The sequence below is a fragment of the Bos mutus genome, chromosome 4 (assembly GCF_027580195.1).
Source record: "Bos mutus isolate GX-2022 chromosome 4, NWIPB_WYAK_1.1, whole genome shotgun sequence".
NCBI classification, from domain to species: Eukaryota; Metazoa; Chordata; class Mammalia; order Artiodactyla; family Bovidae; genus Bos; species Bos mutus.
Window position 1 is genome coordinate 30,782,523 of NC_091620.1, and position 22,122 is coordinate 30,804,644.

General features: G+C 38.7%; 1 protein-coding gene across 1 annotated transcript in view; it reads right to left on the minus strand.

The window, feature by feature from the left end:
- The window catches only part of LOC102275634 (hyaluronidase PH-20), a 48,359-nt gene extending 26,664 nt beyond the window's left edge, over positions 1-21,695 (minus strand). The window contains exon 1 of the mRNA XM_070368844.1: positions 21,611-21,695. Coding sequence (XP_070224945.1) covers positions 21,611-21,695 — 85 coding nt within the window. The remainder of the gene's footprint in view (positions 1-21,610) is intronic.
- Positions 21,696-22,122: the final 427 nt, after the last annotated feature.

The following is a 22,122-nucleotide window of genomic DNA, read 5'->3' on the forward strand; positions in this document are numbered from 1 at the left end:
AAACAGATGTTTTCTTCTTATCTGTTTAAGATATCTGGAGCCTGTAGAGATACTTCTACATGGAGCACTCAGGGTGCAGACTGATTTTTTTCTTAGGGTAGAGCACTGGTTCAAAAATGTGATCGAGAGTTTTAAGCGACTTAACATTTATCATCCTAGAAAGCCATGTTCTGCAGTCTGCCTTAAGAATGTATATTTGGGGGACTTTGTTGATCCAGTGGCTAAGACTTCAAACTCCCAATGCAAGGGGCCTAGGTTCAATCCCCAGTCAGGGAGCTAGATCCCAAACACAGCAATTACAACAGCATTGCCATATAAATGAATAATTTTTTTTAGTGGCTATTTTGTGAAAGCAAAACTATGGCTAAAGTCTCAAGCAATCAGTCTTCCCAGCAGGAATGTGTGGCAATCCAGTCTAGGCCAACTTTTCAGCCAGGATGTAAACAAAAATAAAAGTCAAATTTTTCACTACCCATGAAAGTTCCTATTCCTTTGAAGAAGTTTGGGGAGTTACAGGTTCTCATGGACAGAATTAATTACATATGGGAATTCTATATATCTTCTTCCAGTGGGATCCTGTCGTGCACCTCTCAGTTAATTTCTTTTTCTTAGATTTTAAAAATCTCTATTCTGAGCCTAAAAATATATGTCTCCATGTCTGTTCCTACTGTGCAGCCTTTCCAAATACCAATAGATATGATTATTAGGACTTCGCTGGTGGTTCAGCAGTCAAGAATCTCCCTGCAGTTCAGGAACTACAGGAGACGCAGATTCGATCCCTGGGTCAGGAAGATCCCCTGGAGAAAGCCATAGCAACCCCCTCCAGTATTCTTGCCTGGAGAATCCTATGGACAGAGGAGCCTGATGGGCTACAGTTCATGGGGTAGCAAAAAGTTGGACATGACTGAAGAGATTTAGCATGCATGACTATTGAAGTGTTAATCTCTGATTGCCACTAAAGTTATTTTAAATCTATCAACACGGTCAGAAAAATTGTACTTTTTTCTTAGCACCAGTCACAGTTCGTGTTCAAATTTGAAATGTCTGCCTCCCTCAGTCAGTTCAGTCATTTCAGTCATGCCTGACTCTTTGCGATCCCATAGACTGCAGCACACCAGGCTTCCCTGTCCATCACCAACTCCCAGAGCTTGCTCAAATTCATGTCCATCAAATCAGTGATGCCATCCAACCATCTCATCCTCTATCGTCCCCTTCTCCTCCTGCCTTTCATCTTTCCCAGCATCAGGGTCTTTTCCAAGGAGTAAATTCTTCGAATTGGCCAAAGTATTGAGATTTCAGCTTCAGCATCAGTCCTGCCAATAAATATTCAGGACTGCCTCCTTTACTCAGTTCAGTTCAGTTCAGTCGCTCAGTTATGTCAAACTCTTTGCGACCCCATGAACCTCAATACGCCAGGCCTCCCTGTCCATCACCAACTCCCGGAGTCTACCCAAACCCATGTCCATCGAGTCGGTGATGCCATCCAGCCATCTCATCCTCTGTCATCCCCTTTTCCTCCTGCCCCCAATCCCTCCCAGCATTAGGGTCTTTTCCAATGAGTCAACACTTCGCATGAGGTGGCCAAAGTATTGGAGTTTCAGCTTCAACATCAGTCCTTCCAATGAACACGCAGGACTGATCTCCTTTAGGATGGACTGGTTGGATCTCCTTGCAGTCCAAAGGACTCTCAAGAGTCTGCTCCAACACCACAGTTCAAAAGCATCAATTCTTCGGTGTTCAGGTTTCTTCACCGTCCAACTCTCACATCCATACATGACTACTGGAAAAATCATAGCCTTGACTAGATGGACCTTTGTTGGCAAAGTAATGTCTCTGCTTTTAGATATGCTATCTAGGTTGGTCATATCTTTCCTTCCAAGGAGTAAGCATCTTTTAATTTCATGGCTGCAATCACCATCTGTAGTGGTTTTGGAGCCCCCCAAAATAAAGTCTGACACTGTTTCCGCTGTTTCCCCATCTATTTCCCATGAAGTGATAGGACCAGATGCCATGATCTTAGTTTTCTGAATGTTGAGCTTTAAGCCAACTTTTTCATTCTCCTCCTTCACTTTCACTACTGTTCCAATTCCCAGTACTGTGCTTGGCCCCTAAGTTTTTAACTGAGTATGTGAGTGAGTGAATCTATCTGCTAATCCTTTCAACTAATTACTTTTTGCTTATCCTGAGTGTCACTTAAATTACTTTTAATCTTCTATCATTCTCCCAATCTATTGTATTAAATTCAAGTTGCTGCTAAGTCGATTCAGTCATGTCCGACTCTGTGCAACCCCATAGACGGCAGCCCACCAGGCTCCGCCGTCCCTGGGATTCTCCAGGCAAGAACACTGGAGTGAGCTGCCATTTCCCTCTCCAATGCATGAAAGTGAAAAGTAAAAGTGAAGTCGCTCAGTCGTGTCCGACCCCCAGCGACCCAATGGACTGCAGCCTACCAGGCTCCTTGGTCCATGGGATTTGCCAGGCAAGAGTATTGGAGTGGGCTGCCATTGCCTTCTCCAAACTATGCTGCTGTGTGTGCTGTATTCTAATCTTGGGTTATATCACATCATTAGGTAGGTGGCAACTCAAGAGAATTCTAAGGGAATAAGATTAGTTAAAGTCCCTGCTAGGGAATTTCCTGGCAGTCCAGTGGTTACAACTTGGCCTTTCCATTGCTCAGCCCTGGGGTTTGATCCCTGGTGGGGGACTAGTTCCTGCAAGCTCTGGGATGTGGCCAAAAGAAAAAGAAAATAATCTCTGCTAATTGTAACCTCTAAGATACATTTTACTTTTCATATAACAAGGTAACGTAAAACATAGCTATTGGTACTTAAGAATGATTTTGTAATGTGACAATTACTTAAGTACCAATAGCTATGTTTTACGTTACCTTGTTATATGAAAAGTAAAATGTATCTTAGAGGTTACAATTAGCAGAGATTATTTTCTTTTTCTTTTGGCCACATCCCAGAGCTTGGAGGAACTAGTTCCCCAACCAGGGATCAAACCCCAGGGCTGAGCAATGGAAAGGCCAAGTTGTAACCACTGGACTGCCAGGAAATTCCCTAGCAGGGACTTTAACTAATCTTATTCCCTTAGAATTCTCTTGAATTGCCACCATTCTATCTAATGATGTGATATAACCCAAGATTAGAATACAGCACACACAGCAGCAGTGGAAACATTTTCTGGTGGTTTCCTTTACAAGGAGACATTTTTTCTCTCTACTTACATTTACTTTTAACTTTTTTCTTTCTGTCTTAACTGAGTCTTCCATTCGCCAATGGGACCTGAAGGCCAGTGACTTTGGGGATTTAAGAATCTATATTCAGAAAAGAGTTGAGCATTTATTTCCAGGCTCAGATGGTAAAGATTCTGCCTGCAATGCAGGGGACCCAGGTTTGATCCCTGGGTTGGGAAGATCCCCTGGAAAAGGATATGGCAACCCACTCCAGTATTCTTGCCTAAGAAATCCCATAGACGGGGGAACCTGGTGGGCTACAGTCCATGGAGTCCCAAAAGTGTTGGACGAAACTAACACTTTCACACTTTCACTTAGCTTTATTATCCAGTGATTGGATAGCTCAAATCATTCAACCTTTAAGTGTTACTCAACTCTTTAAATAAAAATATATGGGTAGCACCTAGATTAGCCTAACTCCCAAGGATGCTGTGATGATGATACCTATGAAGTATTCTTCACAAGAAGCTCTGTATATCTGAAGTGTAGTGTTATTTCCCCTCTCTTACCTACATTATTAAATCTTGCTTATTGTGGTTCACTGCATTTGGCCCCAAACTATAAGAAAGATAGCTGTAACAAGTGTAGAGAGAATTGTTTTTGACTTATACTACTACTACTACTAAGTCACTTCAGTCGTGTCCGACTCTGTGCAACCCCATAGACGGCAGCCCACAGGCTCCCCCGTCCCTGGGATTCTCCAAGCAAGAACACTGGAGTGCGTTGCCATTATCTTCTCCAATGCCTGAAAGTAAAAAGTGAAAGTGAAGTCGCTCAGTCATGTTCGACTCTTCATGACCCCATGGACTGCAGCCCACCAGGCTCCTCCGTCCATGGAATTCTTCAGGCAAAATATTGGAGTGGGGTGCCATAGGAGCCCATAAAAGCCAATATGTGTAGTTAGATTAGGGATATCTCTAGAAAAAGTTAGGAATTATGAATTCTTAGTCCAAGAACTAGGGGCTTCCCAGGTGGCTCAGACAGTAAAGAATCTGCCTGTAATGTGGGGGACCTGGGTTCGATCCCTGGCTAGAGGAGATCCCTTGGAGGAGAGCATGGCAATCCACTTCAGTATTCTTTCCTGAAGAATCACCACTGACAAGGAGCCTGGAGGGCAACAGTCCACGGTGTTGCAAAGAGTGAATGACCAAGCATAGCAGTAAGCACAGTCCAAGAACAATAAAGAAATGTTTATCATGGCTACTGGCATAGCTAGACAATACGGAGAATTTTGGGGGTAATAACAGTAATCTAAGCCTCATTTAAAAAATATAGTCAGTGAAAAGGGAAGAGTCATACCTAGCAAAATTCACTTCAAATGTAGAAATTCAGTACAAGCTGCATTAACCATTTCCTTTTTTTCTCCATCTATAGATTCTGAGACTGCATTGCCTGATGACTGTAAGACTGATCTTTGCCTCAACAAAGATCACAGGGCACCAGTTGAAGGAAATAGGAGAGCTCGGTCAGTGCTTCCACAAGAGAGCACAGCTAATCTCTGCACTGAGATCATCACTGGTCAAAATCTACACACAGAAACTAACATTTCAGAGCAGAAACTAAATCACCTAAGTAGTATGTGCATTTTAGGCACAGGTAACTGTGAACATGATTATCTAAGAAAGTGATGTTGAGTAGGCTTATCTCTAGCATTTTCCCCCAAATTGTAGGTCACAAACTATTAGTGGACCACAGGATTGATTTCATTGTTTGGAATAAGCTTTTTTAAAAAAATAAGTGAAATAGGCAATACTACAGTGAAATAGAAAAAGATAGAATGGGACAGAATAGGAAACACAGAAGGTACTATATTCCCATATAGTAAGCATGAGTATGAATTTACAAATCTTTTCTATACATATTATACATGCATGCAATGGGTCAAAGTGTAAAATGTATTTTTTTTTTTTTTAACTGTGGAATGGATCAAACCACTTTGATTCTTCAAAGCTTTCAGCCTGACACACCTGGATACTGCATCCTCAGTGCAGCTGTTTTCTAATGATGTGGTCTTGGGTATGTTATTAATTCTCTTTAATCTCTTCAGCAGCCTCAACAAAATTCTGAGCTGTCTCGGGGCTCTTTCATGTCTGTAAATGACTGAACTACTGTTCTAGGCAACTTTGTTTTCTACATGAGGACAAGCAGGACTGGAATCTGGCTTCTCAACTTGGGAGCAATATGGCCTTGCCCAAACTATTTAACTTCACTGCACTTTAGTTTTCCTTTCTTTTTTTCTTTTTTTTTTCAATTAAAAAATATGACTATTAATGGCAACACTCTCACAGGTCTGCTGTGAAATTTTAATGAGATAAAATACACAGATTGCTTAGCACAAAGCCTGTGAAGAGGTTCCAGACATGCCACCCTAAATGTGCCCCTTTCCCATATTATTATGACTATTTTGAGGTGAAGGTGATTGAACAACAGCAAATGCAGACAATATTCTGACCTCTGCCTTGCTGTTTGAAGATTTCCCTTGTGAAAGGTGTACTCTGTACCAGGAAGAGGGAAACATCACCAGAGATGGGTAGCTGATGCTAAAATGAATGTGCACAAACAAACTTATGAAAATGACCCTTATCCCCCAGTAGTTTCCCTCAGATATTTCCTAGCCACAATTTACTGTCCCTCAAATCTTAACCCCCTTTCCTTTTGTCTTGTCACTTCACAATTTATCATTCTCTGTTAAAAAGATCTGTAAACTCTTGATCCTCACTGTTCCTTTGGGTCACCCTTTTCCTATAAAAACTTACATGTATGGGTAAAAATATTCAATAAAGTTTGTGTGTTTTTCTCCTGTTAATCTGTCTTTGGCCAGTTCAATTCATAGCCCCAGCTATAGAACTTAAGAGGATAAAAGAAAGTTTTTTTCTGCCATTACACCAGACACATTGTAAATACCAAATAAATGTAATGTTCTTAATGTTAATAAATTAACAAGAAATAAGAATAAAAATTAATAAATTATCGCCTTTATTATCCTACACCCTCCTCTGTATAAAAGACAAGTACAAAGAAAGGATAGAAACCCAAGACCATGTAATGATTCATAGACCTGCTGGCATTAAAGCTTCCTAGGAAATACCAAAATAAGACTTTAAAAAATCTAAATATATGAGCCATTAAAAAATTGTTCTGTTGGAAATGAAATACTTGGTAGTCATACTGCAGTGAAGCCAGATGTGATGGTGGCGTTGTGCCTGAGGGATGGCACAGTATCACTGCAACATTCTCCCTGAGTTTACTCAGTGGTAAAGAACCCACCTGCCAAGTAAGAGATCTGAGCTCAATCCCTGGGTCAGGAAGATCCCATGGAGGAGGAAATGGCAACCCACTCCAGTATTCTTGCCTGGAGAATTCCAGGGATAGAGGAGCCTGGTGGGCTACAGTCCCTGAGGTTGCAAGGAGTTGGACATGACTTAGTGACTAAACAACAACATCCTCCCTGAAAAGGAGCCTACCTACATGAGATCTCCATGGGTCATGACTCCATTTGCAGATCAGACTGACTCAAGCTTTAGAATGTGTTGCATGTTGCATTAACTTGGCTGCCTCTTTGTGTCCTGTGAAAAGTTCAGTTAGAAAACAACATATTCTAGCTCAGACTTAAAACTGTCTTCTCTCAGCCTGACTGAACTGTCAAATGTGATTTCTTTTCAGTCTTTTCAGTTGGATTAGTGAAATAAGCAAGTGGCATATAAGTGACACTTAAAACAAATATTAGCAAAACAATTAATATAGAACACAGATAGTTTTACAATGTTAAGTCATTATATCTTAGTTTGGCTAAACAGGCTGGTTCTGTTTCTATTTCACCAGAGAGGAGAAAGAGCCATTATCAAAAATCAAAGAAGCAGTAGTTAAGAAGAGTATTTCTTGGAAACTAACTTACTTTGTCTATTGGCAGGTTTATTACATCTACACAATAAGAGTCATCATTAGTAACCATTATTATTGCTGTTATCAAATCAAACAATACACCTAGCACATCATATATATGTATCAAAATAGGCGACTAATGCTATCAAAAAGAAAAATTAACTAAAACATCGACCTTCTAGTGCCATTATAAAGGTATATGAACAATACTTGTCATCTCTGCCCCTCTCCACTACTCCATAAAAGCCTGACCATATTTACCCTTGTAGATGAGCACAGCAGGAACTGTTCTCTGTCTCCACCAAGAACAGAGGTGAACAGGAGTGCCCGATAATTTTCACCTGAGGCCAGAGAAACAGGAATTCAGAGCGAGTGTGATAGGAGACTAAGAATCTGGCCAGTTTATGACAGGATGGGAGTGTCCTTGAAATTCACCAACTGGGAGAAAGCACAGAAGAGAAGGACATCTGAGAGGCTGGAGAAATCAGCTATGGAAATATCCAAGAACATACGTCAAGAAAATTGTAGGCCGTTCCACTTCAGAATTTTTGAAGAGTCTGAACCTAGTATAAGTATAACCTAGTAAAAGTCTGAACCTAGTATTATTGGGGGATAAACCAAGTATGAGTTTGAGGGATGAGGACAAAATCTTTATAAGACTAATTTTTTTTTTTTTTTTGCTTAAAAAAATAAAGTAAGCCAGATTAGACAAATCACAAGACAATATCAAAGAGTTAAAATTTTAAAGGCACTCGCTCACTTGTCAACATAATTATGAGGTAATGAGTCTCCCAAGGTGGTATTTAATTAATATTTTAGCTACTTAATGAATGTTTATGATCTGGACAAAAAAAAAATCTTTTATTCAGTTGTGTATGGCTTATCTGCTTTTAATTTTTCACACACAATTCTTATAATTGAAAAAAATCCAAGATAATAAGTAATGTTTATGGATGGCCTAAACTGCCTTAATTAGGGTGATATTTATTACATTTTAAATGCTAACATGAGTACATCAAGACTTTCATTAAAATGTCATTAAAAGACAGTGTTTGCAGGAAAACAATTTCAACCAAATCCTTACAATCAGACAATCAACAACTGATTCTGAAATCACCTAAGGGTTTTCTGTGAAAATTAATTATGGGATTTATATCATTCAGTAACACCCTGGAGTAAGAATAATTCTCATTTTCCAAATGAAGAAATAAGCATTAGAAAAAAATTAAAAGATGACCACCATCCCAAAGCTAGAAAACTCAATTCTAGCTAATTCTGATGTTCAAGTTGTGCCCAAGCCTCTCTATTATATAAGCCACTATCATAGAGATGAAAATATGAAACAAACACGGGACATGTTCTTGAGAGTAGGCCCTAATATTTTAATTATCTAGTACTATATGTAGATGATGGACATCTTTCTGTTTGTATAATTAACCAGCGTATGGCTATTAGAATTAACCTCACTTGAAAGAAAGGAATTAAAATTCAGTCTAAATATCTTCAAAGGTATGCATTTAGTTAGACTCCAGTGTAGTTCACTTGCCCCAAAGTATTTCTTGGTTTTGGTTTAGATAACATTTGCAGAATGATTACTTCTTCTATTAATTTTTTTCACTCAACTATTTTTGTGCATATGCTTTAGCTTCAAATGATTACAAGTGTTAGCGTAGCAGTGGTGTCTTATGTTTTAACTTAGTTTACTCAGTCTTGATCAGGAAAATGGAAATGCTGTATTATTTACTAACTTTCCACATACTGCAACCTAAAAGTTAGAATACATCCTTTAAACTAAGAGACCAACACTTTACCTAAAGTAGAAGTAAGTTGAATTATTTGTGGAGGTCTTTCACCTCCTGGTTAATGTATGTGATCTTCTAAGTTTGCCAACAGTGATTAAGTTAGTTATTGAAACTTGTTATATAACTTTCTCAGAAAACTGTCATAGAGAATGGGCAAGTTCAAGCCTAAACACCTTTGGGGTTTAAATCATGATACAGTAACTGGACAAAGTGAGCTAGTTGGAGCCTAACCTCAGCCCCAATCCTCAGACAAGTTGATGACTGCTAATATTTTAGCTTTTCTTTTTCTTCCCCAGCTCTCTTCCTTCCTTCTCAGACACTCTACATGTGTCAACACATTTAATATTAATATCAACCCTATGAAGGAGGCACAAGTATTGTCCCTATTCTACAAATGTCACTCATCTTCTTTATACTTCAGGCTGAGCAAATTTCCATTGAATCCCTGGGATTCAGATTTCAGAACTGTTTCTATTTCATTGGCAAAGTCCTGGAGTGCCTTAATGCAGCAGGTCAGAAGAAGAAAATAAGCCAGTTTCAAGGAGGCCCAGTGGGTTCTTTAGTTTAAGAGATCTATTTCATCAAAGTCTGACTTGACTGATGTCTGAGATGTTTCTGGCTATTTTCAAAGATTTAGAATAAAATTTTTAAATCCGAGGAAGAAAACTCAAGAAAGTGCCCAGGGAAATATGGCTGGAAGCAAAGTCCCAAAACAGAGGTTTGGCTGAACCCAGACTCTGTCCGGAGCTCTCTTGTCTCCTGGAGCATTGGTCTGCAGTCAAGTGTAGCCCTGGCAGCAGCTGGACTATGACAGAGGGTCATACAAGGAGGGACACACCACACGTTAAACCCTTCCATAGTCCTACACGTGGCAACATTGAGGAGTTTCTATCATTTTTTTCACATATTTTTGCCAAAATGCCTGATACTTTAAATGTCTCCCACTTGATCCAGAAATACTGCAGTGTATTCTACACTCAGCTTCGCTGGTCTCTCTAGACTCTTGCTCTAACCCGCTACTTCTTTCTGCTTGAACTGTCCTGATACCTTCAGTTTTCCTCTGTGCCTCGCTTTTATTTCCCTGTTTAGAGCATTCTCATGGGCACCGTAGTCCTCCACCTGCTTAGGTTTAGATTCTAGTTTCTCCTCTGAACTGTCTTGAGATGTCTCTTGTCTTATTTGGGTTCTGTAATCTCTACAACCCAAGTGAGGCTCCCCAACTTCCCTCCAGTGTCTACATCTACTTGTTTGCAATTGGTTAAAATATACTGCGTGATTCTGACCTTACCTGGTTCACACCCTTAGTTTTAATTATTTACTTCTCTCTTGCTCAAGTTCCTTAGCTAATTTACTTCTGTTTAGATTTTCATGAAGTAATAGTTTAACAGGCTCCCTCAGGGTCTTCGTTTATTGCCTAAGGAAGAATTTCAGACCTTGAAGAGGGCTATCAAGGAGTGACTGGGGCATCTCAAACCACACCGTTAAGTGTTGCCTACTTGATTTATTGATTGAACTATTTTAAATGGTGCATGCTAAGAGCAGACATGGGGGATATTACATGCCAAGAGCAGACATGGAGGATACCACATAGACTAGATTTTGTTCTTTTTTTTTTTTTTTTTTCATGCAGGATCTTAGTTTCCTGAATAGGGATCATACCACCCTGTTCCCCCTGCACTGGGAGCATGAAGTCTTTTTTTTTTTTTTTTTACTTTTATTTTGTATTAGGGAATAGCTGATTAACAAGCAGTGTTGTAATCATTTCAGGTGAATAGGTGCATAGCAAAATGACTCAGCCATACATATACATGCATCCATTGCAAGAGTGGAATCTTAACTGCCTGCCTGCTTGGGAAGTCCTCAGATTCTATTTTTATGTGGTTTACATTCTAGTGAAGGAATCAGATAATAAGCAAAAACCAAACACACAAATAATTTCAAGTGATAAATGCTGAATTAGTCTGTCTGAGCTGCTATAAGAAAATACCACAGATTGGGTAGCTCATGAACAACACAAATTTTTTCTCACAGTTTTGCAGGCTGCAAGGCTTCAGATCAAGTTGCCAGCGTGCTCAGGTGAGGGTCTTTTTCCAGGTTGCAGACCTCTCACTTTGTCTTCACATGGTGGGAGGAGGCTTTCAAGCTCTTCAGGCCTCCTGGATAAAATCACCCATTCTTCATGATCTAAACATCTCCTGAAGACCCAACATCCTAATATCATCCCAACAGGCATCAGGAGTTCAGCATATGAAGACTGAGGGGGTTCAAACATTCAGACTGTGGCAAATGCTATTATAGGACTTAAAGAGAAAAATGAGAAAGAGCAGAGTTAAAAAGGCAATTCTTGTCCATTTTACAGTATACAATATATAAAGTTAATTCCTAAAGAGATTGTACCAATTAATATTCCTCCAAAAAGTGATGCTTATTCCCCAGACCCAAACTAACACTGTATTACTATATTTTGCAAGTCTTTGCCAATCCAAGTAATGTAAACAAGCTATGCTATGCTAAGTCACTTCAGTCGTGTCCAACTCTGTGTGACCCCATAGACGGCAGCCACCAGACTCCCCCGTTCCTGGGATTCTCCAGGCAAGAACACTGGAGTGGGGTGCCATTTCCTTCTCCGAATGTAAACATAATATCTCATTATTTAATAATTATTATTTTATTTTGAGAAATTGGGTCATGCATCATTTTTTGTCATAATTTTTGGTCCATGTCCTTTTCCCATGTTAGGTTTGAGTTGTTTTGAATTGATTTGCTTCAGAACTCTTTATATATCATCAGAATTATTATTTTGTCATGTATTCCAAATATATTTTTCCAGTTCATGTTCCGAGTTGTCCATGGTACTGTTTCCATGTAAAGCAAGCTGCTTTTCTTTATGTTTGTTTCAAAATATTTGGGAAATAAATGGGACTTAATTTAAGTTCCCCAGTAGCAGACCCTAAGATGAGGTTTCACGTGCAAGTGATTTACTAGGAAAGCTTTTTCAGGTAGAAATTCTCAGAGAAAGAAAGCCACAGAAGAAAGGGGACAAAACCAAGAAAGGGTGTAGTTTCAGGTAAAGTCCTACAGAAGGCAGCATTAGCCTGATCACACTGCAGATCCAATTAAGGGCTTCAGGAAGCAAAATCATACTGAATAGCAGGGAGCCATGAGGAAGAAAAGCCACTGAATCTGGGGGAGGGGATGCACACAGACTGTAATAGGGACTTTGGGGGATCTGCCAAGTGTCTGTTAAATTGTGTGGGTCAAAAGTCAACGAAAGGAAAAAAAAGAGTCAATGAAAGGAAAGAATCGAGAAGTTCAAATACAGCGTTTGATTTCAATTTTGAAATTTATTATTATTTACTTGTGATCAGGTATTAAGCAAGGTAACAGAAGGAATCCACCCAGTCAGGACAATTAAGTCCACCCTGACCTAGTCACCAGTGACTACTCCTTTTCTTCACCTCTCCCCAGATTTCCACAATCAGGCCTAATGGTGACAAAGCTATTGGGAAAGTCAGTTTTCAAGAAGTTGAAAGCCAAGTAAGTAATTTCAGATGCAGATCTTGAGTGTATATGAAAAGCTGTAATGGACTGAAAGGGGGATGCTTGGTCTTTCAGGAACACAGAGTCCTGCACTGTTACTCATAAAGAACATCCTTGCTTTATTTTTAGAGTAACTAGAAAATAACCCCTGATTTTGATCGTCATTAACATCACAGATTATTTTCTTCTTGGAGGGTGCTTAGTCTCCGCTAAGGGAATCTCTTTCTTAATTCTCTTATGGAGTAAAATTTAATGTTGTGAGGTAAATATCATGCTGATAGCATCTGAAAAACTCTTAGGAGTCTTTTAATGACAGACACTTGTCTAGCACAAAGCACTACACAGTTTAGGACTGTCCTTTCCCAACTGTCACTTCCAGGGATGCACGTGTGGATTTTTTCTCTCCCTAATGATTTTAATATACATCTTTGACTAAAAATAACTGAATTACTGCCCTTTGTTTTAACACATATTTTTCAAGTGTCTCCTGTGTGACTGCTCTGAGCTTCACCTAGGAATACAATGATGAATTCTCTATGACTTAGGAAGTTTTAGTGAGTAGAGGGAGAAGGAAATGAAAAAAACGTGTCTATCATGTAGGATATAGTAATTCAGAGACTGCTTATCATTCCCCACACTCTTGTTCCCTTTTTTAGTAGTAATAGATTTTAATCTAATCTAATGGATGCCAGAAATACAGATCACATTTAACAGCCTTCCTTGAAGCTAGCTGGGGGTCAGGTGACTGAATTCTGCTGAAAGATATAAGCTGATGCATCACGTGACAGTTTCTGGGAAATTTTCTAAAAAGAGTATGAGTTGTTTTCTTAACATTCTTCAGAGGTGGTCAGTGAAGAAGTTTCTTTAGTATCATTTTGATCTCATGGATTTAAATGTATTTGATGTGTTTCAATCTATTGCAGTTATTTCTTTAGATAGATAGATAGTGTGAGTCGCTCAGTCATGTCCGACTCTTTGTGACCCCATGGAGAGTAGCCAACCAGGCTCCTCCATCCAGGAGATTTTCAGGCAAGAATACTGGAGTGGGTTTCCATTTAGCGATTCTCAAATTTTCTCATCTTTGGCAGTGGCTCTTTGAGTTGTCTAGTGAGTACTTTTGATACAATCCTAGTGACCCCCAGCAGAACCCTTGCTTTATAGTATAACAAATTATTTCAGACGCCTAATGTGCTTTTCCTGTCTTAGGCCTGGAATCAGACAGTTTCCTAAGGGATCCTAGTTTCTATTATGGGTCAATGATATTTAGATGTTTAGAGTTTGAGAGCTAAGGGTATATTGCTTATAGTTAACAGTTTTATCTCAAATAAATAAATAAAAGGACACTGACTATGTGATATCAGAATCAGTCTACTTGCAGGTTATATTTGTCTATAAATTAGTAAGAAGAAATTTGGTGCAATGAGAAAGTAAAAAATGACAAAAAGATAAAACAACCTATTTAAAATCACATCAAAAAGATGTGAATTGATTTGGAATAAACTTACCAAAGAGATGAAAGATATGTATTCTGAAAACTATAAAACATGGAAGAAATTGAAGAGGACACAAAGAAGTGGAAAGATATCCCTTGCTCTTGGATTGGAAGAATTAACACTGTATAAATGGCCATACTACTCAAAAGCAATATACATATTTAAAGTGATCTCTATCAAAATACCTATGATATTTTTCACAAATAATCCTAAAATTCACATGGAAGCACAACTGACCTTGAATTGCCAAAGCAATCTTGGGAGAAAAGAACAAAGCTGCAGTTATCTGGCTCGCAGACTTCAGACTATGCTACAAAGCTTCAGTAACAAATGAGCCAGGAGGTAGATGGGCTCCCCCAATGTAAAGTGATTGGAGATTCATTCCCTGAAGAATGCTTCATAAAAGTTACTCACACGGGGGGTGTGATGCAACAACTCTGTCTCTGAGTCCATCCGTGTGTCTATCCACACATACTGTACCCTTTTTTCCTCCTAATAAGTAAACACTTTACTTGCTTCATTACTTTCTGTCTTTGTGGAAATTCTTTTCTGCAAAGCCAAAGGGCCAGGACCCTTGTCACTGATCACTGGTCTAGAGGCTGGAATCTGGTAGTCTCACCATCATGACTCAGCCTCGATCTCTGCCTGGGAACCCAAGCCCAGCCTCAAGCTGTTGCAGCCCAAGGCCATCCGAGATCAAAAACAGCATGGTACTGGTACAAACATAGAATAGAGAACCTAGAAACACACACACACACACTAATGGTTAATTAATCTATGACAAAGGAGGAAAGAATATAGAATGGGAAAAAGTCTCTTTAATAAATGGTGCTGGAAAAATGGGACAGCTCCATGTAAAACAATGAGGTTAGAACATTTCCTCACACCATATGCAAAAATAAACTCAAAATGGATTAAAGACCTAAATGTAAGACCTAAAGCCAAAAAATTTGAAGAGAAAATAGGCAGAACATACTTTGACATAAAAGATTGTAGCAATACTATTTTGGATCTGTCCCCTAAGTCAAAAAATAAATATATAAAAGCAAAATTAAACAAATTGCAGCCAATTAAAAAAAAAAGAAAGAAAACCATTGACAAAATGCAAATATAACATACAGAATAGGAGAAAATATTTGCAAATGATATGATTGATAAGGGATTAAATCCAGGATATATAATTAGATCTAATGAAAACATAACTAGTTTAAGTTCAAAAGAAAAGGGTTCTAAGCCTGGGTATTTCTTCAGGATATTGTCACTTCATTACTCTGAGTCATACAGGCTTTTATCTACCTCAAAATAAAGATAGGATTGCCTGTTGCAGCTTTTATGAGGATCAATATTGATAGTGCTTGATGGTAATAGCTAACATTTGGTTGGGAACTTCTATGTGCCAGATTTCATGCTAAGTGTTTTATCTACTTGATATGATTAAACTGTATACAAGGAAAAAAGATACCAAAATGATCTTCCTTTTATGAAAGAGAACACTGAAGATTAGTGAACCTGAACACCTTGCTGTTTCCATAAAGGGAAGTTAGGACTGTCCCAAGAAACTGCGGTCATTAAGCATCTTTAGAGGTGGATTTCTTGTCCAGGAGCAGTGAGCCAAATTAAACAGAATCTTCAGCTGGAATATCTGGGGACTGACTGAACATAACCAGTAGTCACAGCCCAAATTAATAAAAATATGTAAAATTCATGGTCAAAACTTGAATGAAAATGTTCAAATTCCACTGCAAGAAGAAAACTAGGCAACTCAGAATCCAGACAGGGCTCTTTTGCAAACTGGCTCTTTGACTTTGCCAAGTAATTTATTCTCCTCAGGCCTCAAGTCTTCACAGAGGAGTTGAACTATGTGATTTCAGAGGCTCATGAACTCCTAGAAGAAGAGAACAATAATGTTGGAGAGTGACTGCGATAACTCACTATAAATGTGCAGAGTTTAAAAAAAAAGAAAACCTGTAACAAATTTATAACTTCCACTGTTTGGGTTTCTGCATCAGTCATTCATTCATTCAAATATTTATTGGGCACCTACTGTGTACCAGGCACTGTACCAAGTAGTATTCTGGCAGTGAACAAAGTGAAGTCTTCATTTTCTTAGTTTAGAAGACAGAAATAAGCAAATATACAATCTATACTATGTCTTCAGTGATAAATGCTACAGACCAGAGAATAAACAAGGGAAGTTGATGGTGAAGGGAAGGATCCCATCCCAGTGCCCTCTAGATTCTTCTGTGAACATATCAGGCCCACTCCCAAATGTTCACCTCTGATCCATTGGGCTGAAAAACCCTCCCCCAAACATCCTCACAGTCAACTCTCTATCATTCAAACAGTGTCTGCTAAAGCTGCCCAACACATGAAAATCCCACTCTCTCCCATTCTGCTTCTTCTGTTTATTACCCCATAAATCTAACATCTGAAACAAATTGCTAATTTATGTATTGACTGTCTCCTCCATGAGTTCTAAAAAGGCAAGGTTTTTTGTTTTGTTCAAGGATATATTTCAAAGCCTAGAACAGTGCCTGATAAGAAGTAAGGTTTACTAAATCAATTAATGTACAAGTTGATTAATAGGTGAATAAATGAATTAAGAAGATGATATGTAAAGACTTCTCTGAAGAGGTGACTAGTAAAAACTTGATTTTTAAAACTCAAAAGTTAAGGAAAGTTGTTAATTAAATTTTGCCACATGAAGTTGATAGACAATTATGTGGCTTCAAAGTACTTAAATTCTACTTATATTAAATAGCAAAAAAATACTTACAATATATGGTTAAGTGAAAAACATGAGATGCAAGAATACATGTATATTATTCTTATATATTATTTAGAACCATGTTTTAAAAATGCCTTTATAAGAAAAGCTAGCTTTAGGTGTAGAGTTAGGTTATTTATTTGACTTTTTTCTTGTTTCTTGAGGTGTGCCTGTATTGCTATGAACTTTCCCCTTAGGGCTGCTTTTACTGTGTCCCACAGGTTTTGGGTTGTTGTGTTTTCATTTTCATTCGTTTATATGCAAATTTTGATTTCTTTTTTGATTTCTTCTGTGATTTGTTGGTTATTCAGCAGCGTGTTTTTCAGCCTCCATATGTTGGAATTTTTAATAGTTTTCTCCTGTAATTGAGATCTAATCTTACTGCATTGTGGTCAGAAAAAATGCTTGGATGATTTCTATTTTTTTGAATTTACCAAGGCTAGCTTTATGGCCCAGGATGTGATCTATCCTGGAGAAGGTTGCATGTGCGCTTGAGAAAAAGGTGAAATTCATTGGGGATGAAATGTCCTATAGATATCAATTAGGTCTGACTGGTCTATTGTATCGTTTAAAGTTTGTGTTTCCTCGTTAATTTTCTGTTTAGTTGATCTATCCATAGGTGTGAGTGGGGTATTAAAGTCTCCCACTATTATTGTGTTATTGTTAATTTCTCCTTTCATACTTGTTAGCATTTGTCTTACGTACTGTGGTGCTCCCGTGTTGGGTGCATATATATTTATAATTGTTATATCTTCTTCTTGGATTGATCCTTTGATCATTATGTAGTGACCATCTTTGTCTCTTTTCTCAGCCTTTGTTTTAAAGTCTATTTTATCTGATATGAGTATTGCTACTCCTGCTTTCTTTTGGTCCCTATTTGCATGGAAAATCTTTTTCCAGCCCTTCACTTTCAGTCTGTATGTGTCCCCTGTTTTGAGGTGGGTCTCTTGTAGACAACATATGTAGGGGTCTTGTTTTTGTGTCCATTCAGCCAGTCTTTGTCTTTTGGTTGGGGCATTCAACCCATTTACGTTTAAGGTAATTACTGATAAGTATGATCCCGTTGTCATTTACTTTATTGTTTTGGGTTCGAGTTTATACACTGTTTTTGTGTTTCCGGTCTAGAGAATATCCTTTAGTATTTGTTGGAGAGCTGGTTTGGTGGTGCAGAATTCTCTCAGCTTTTGCTTGTCTGAAAAGCTTTTGATTTCTCCTTCATACTTGAATGAGATCCTTGCTGGGTACAATAATCTGGGCTGTAGGTTATTTTCTTTCATCATTTTAAGTATGTCTTGCCATTCCCTCCTGGCTTGAAGAGTTTCTATTGAAAGATCAGCTGTTATCCTTATGGGAATTCCCTTGTGTGTTATTTGTTGTTTTTCCCTTGCTGCTTTTAATATTTGTTCTTTGTGTTTGATCTTTGTTAATTTGATTAATATGTGTCTTGGGGTGTTTCTCCTTGGGTTTATCCTGTTTGGGACTCTCTGGGTTTCTTGGACTTGGGTGATTATTTCCTTCCCCATTTTAGGAAGTTTTCCACTATTATCTCCTCAAGTATTTTCTCATGGTCTTTCTTTTTGTCTTCTTCTTCTGGAACCCCTATGATTGAATGTTGTAGCGTTTAATATTGTCCTGGGAGGTCTCTGAGATTGTCCTCATTTCTTTTAATTCGTTTTTCTTTTATCCTCTCTGATTCATTTATTTCTACCATTCTATCTTCTAATTCACTAATCCTATCTTCTGCCTCTGTTATTCTACTATTTGTTGCCTCCAGAGTGTTTTTAATTTCATTTATTGCATTATTCATTATATATTGACTCTTTTTTTATTTCTTCTAGGTCCTTGTTAAACCTTTCTTGCATCTTCTCAATCCTTGTCTCCAGGCTATTTATCTGTGATTCCATTTTAGTTTCAAGATTTTGGATCAATTTCACTATCATTATTCGGAACTCTTTATCAGGTAGATTCCCTATCTCTTCCTCTTTTGTTTGGTTTGGTGGGCATTTATCCTGTTCCTTTATCTGCTGAGTATTCCTCTGTCTCTTCATCTTGTTTAAATTGCTGAGTTTGGGGTGTCCTTTCTGTATTCTGGCAGTTTGTGGAGTTCTCTTTATTGTGGCGTTCCCTCACTGTGTGTGGGTTTGTACAGGTGGCATGCTGGATAGGGTATGGAGAAAAGGGAACCCTCTTACACTGTTGGTGGGAATGCAAACTAGTACAGCCACTATGGAGAACAGTGTGGAGATTCCTTAAAAAACTGGAAATAGAACTGCCTTATGATCCAGCAATCCCACTGCTGGGCATACACACTGAGGAAACCAGAAGGGAAAGAGACATGTGTACCCCAATGTTCATCGCAGCACTGTTTATAATAGCCAGGACATGGAAGCAACCTAGATGTCCATCAGCAGATGAATGGATAAGAAAGCTATGGTACATATACACAATGGAGTATTACTCAGCCATTAAAAAGAATACATTTGAATCAGTTCTAATGAGGTGGATGAAACTGGAGCCTATTATACAGAGTGAAGTAAGCCAGAAGGAAAAACATAAATACAGAATACTAACGCATATATATGGAATTTAGAAAGATGGTAACAATAACCCAGTGTACGAGACAGCAAAAGAGACACTGATGTATAGAACAGTCTTATGGACTCTGTGGGAGAGGGAGAGGGTGGGAAGATTTGGGAGAATGACATTGAAACATGTAAAATATCATGTAAGAAACAAGTTGCCAGTCCAGTTTCGATGCAGGATACTGGATGCTTGGGGCTAGTGCACTGGGACGACCCAGAGGGATGGTATGGGGAGGGAAGAGGGAGGAGGGTTCAGGATGGGGAACACATGTATACCTGTGGCAGATTCATTTTGATATTTGGCAAAACTAATACAATTATGTAAAGTTTAAAAACAAAATAAAATTTAAAAAAAAAAAGAAAAGGAAAGCTAGCAAGAAATATATCATGAGTTACCGGTATATATTATAGTGATTTTTGGTTATTTTGTGGTTATTTCCATTACATTCACAAGTTTTCTATACTGTGTTTTCTAAAAATAAATAATGAAAATACTTCAAAGTTAATCTGCATGATGCTACCTGTCTCCTATGGTATTATAATTTTCATTTGGTTTGTATTTTACATTTAGAAATTAGACCTTCACAATGTCAGTAACCCCTGACAAGCAGGGACCCAGAGTTGAAAAGTAAAATCTATATTACAAACACTTCACAGAAAGATGAAAGAGGTGGGAAAGGAGATTGAATCAACTCTCATGCCTTCTATAATAGCATCATAGCTGTCTTGAGTTTACCTTTCATGTAGATCGTCTCTAGGAGAAGGAAATTCTATCAATTGAAATGGTGCCTTTCAAGAGAATGGAGAAGGCAATGGCACCCCACTCCAGTACTCTTGCCTGAAAATCCCACGGATGGAGGAGCCTGGTGGGATGCAGTCCATGGGGTTGCTAAGAGTCGGACACGACTGAGCGACTTCACTTTCACTTTTCACTTTCATGCATTGGAGAAGGCAATGGCAACCCACTCCAGTGTTCTCGCCTGGAGAATCGAGGGACAGGGGAGCCTGGTGGGCTGCCGTCTATGGGGTCTCACAGAGTCAGACATGACTGAAGCGACTTAGCAGCAGCAGCAGCAAGAGAATACATGTGTAGGTGATTATACATAGAACATAACATCAGGAAGAGGAACTTGCCCAAGACCTCATTTCATTCTAAGTGTCTCCATTATTTTGGTGATCCAGAGAAGATAACTGAAGATTTAACAACATGTATTAATAGAGAAAGTATGCATGGGATGTGTTATCTCACTTATTCCTCAGAATAATTAACTAAGAATCATATTACCAAGTCATATTACCAAATTTCAGATGAGGAAAGGGGGAATATGAATAACTTTCCCAGAGTCATATAACCAGATGGATAATGAAACAATGATTTAAATTAGATTTAAACTGATTAAAAACCCACTGCTCTAAACTCACATATGGGGACCAAAATACCCAGCATTTCTTGATAGGACCCCTTCCTAGTTGCATTTCTGGGTTCCTTATATGTCATGCATTAAAATATTTTTTATTAATGATTTTTGCTTGCAAAAACACCAACCCTACTTTTATTAACATGTCTCCAGTTTCTACATCTAGAGCAGTATCAGCCTAGGTAAGCATGAATACTATCCTGAAGTCTTTCACTTTATTTACATGACCAGTGTCTTTGAGGGAGGGAATTATGGTGGGTGAGAGAGGTGCCATATTGGAATAGATGTCTTTGCAGGGAGTTGATTACATCTCCCCTTGCCTCAGTTCCTGAGCCCTTGTGTGAAGTCACAACAGGATCTGCTCATTGAGCAGTTCTGCACTCATTGAGCCCAGGCAAGGAGAAGAAGCCTGAAAAGTTTGAACATAAGGCTGGAACAGGAATTCTGCATTTAATTCTCTTCAGTGGACCAGGTGACTAGGTCCCTAAGGTGACCCCATTTGTTAAATCAGATAATTGCTTAGTAATATGTCCTTAAGTAAATTGCTAGCTGGAAGGGCAGTCATTGAAATTAATAATTTAACATTTAGATGTATACTTTTATTTATCAATGGTTATATTAAGACTAAAATATATTAGTTCTAGGTTAAATACAACTTAAACCTTCTAGCAAGGAAGAAAGGTACATTGATTTTACTCCTGGGTCTGGCTTCTTAGCCAAATTGGAGCCAAAGAATGTAATGTTTCCTGTTTATATCAAGTGACACACATGTCTACTTATAGTGCCTCTCAATGGATTTCATGTGAGAAAAAAACTGTCACAGGTTTCATCTCTTCCCTGTGACGACTCTAGAGGCCACACAATTCCCTTTAAGCTCAATTATCTCACCACTGACGGCTCTGATAACCTGTGGAAACCAGCAGACACAGTGTGAGTAGTGAGCCCGAAAAAGAGGAAGGCCCAGAGCAGCCATCAGCCGTCTTCATTTCCCTGCAGTCAGCCCCTTGGTATCCCTGATAACAATGACAGGAGAATCTCTCCGCCAGCACTGCCAGGTCTGTATCAGATGCTCTGCCTTTCACAGTAAATTCTCCATCCTTGGAGGCCTCTATGTGGTAACTCGCAGGGTTCAGGTGAAGGTAATCAGGCCTTTTCCATACCTTCCTTATGCATCTCCCATTATTCCTGCAGACATGAACACTTCAGCGGCTCTGGTCACATTGACTATGTAGCTCCCTAAATCAGAACTCACAAACTGCTTCATCTTTAACATAGTTGCCCTAGAAATGTAGAAACAAATAGGATTTAGTGTTTTTCTAGCACTGGTAGGGTTAGGGCATCTAGACCCACAAGGCTGCTCTTTGGACTCGATTGACAATGGATTGGTTCCAGCCAATGAA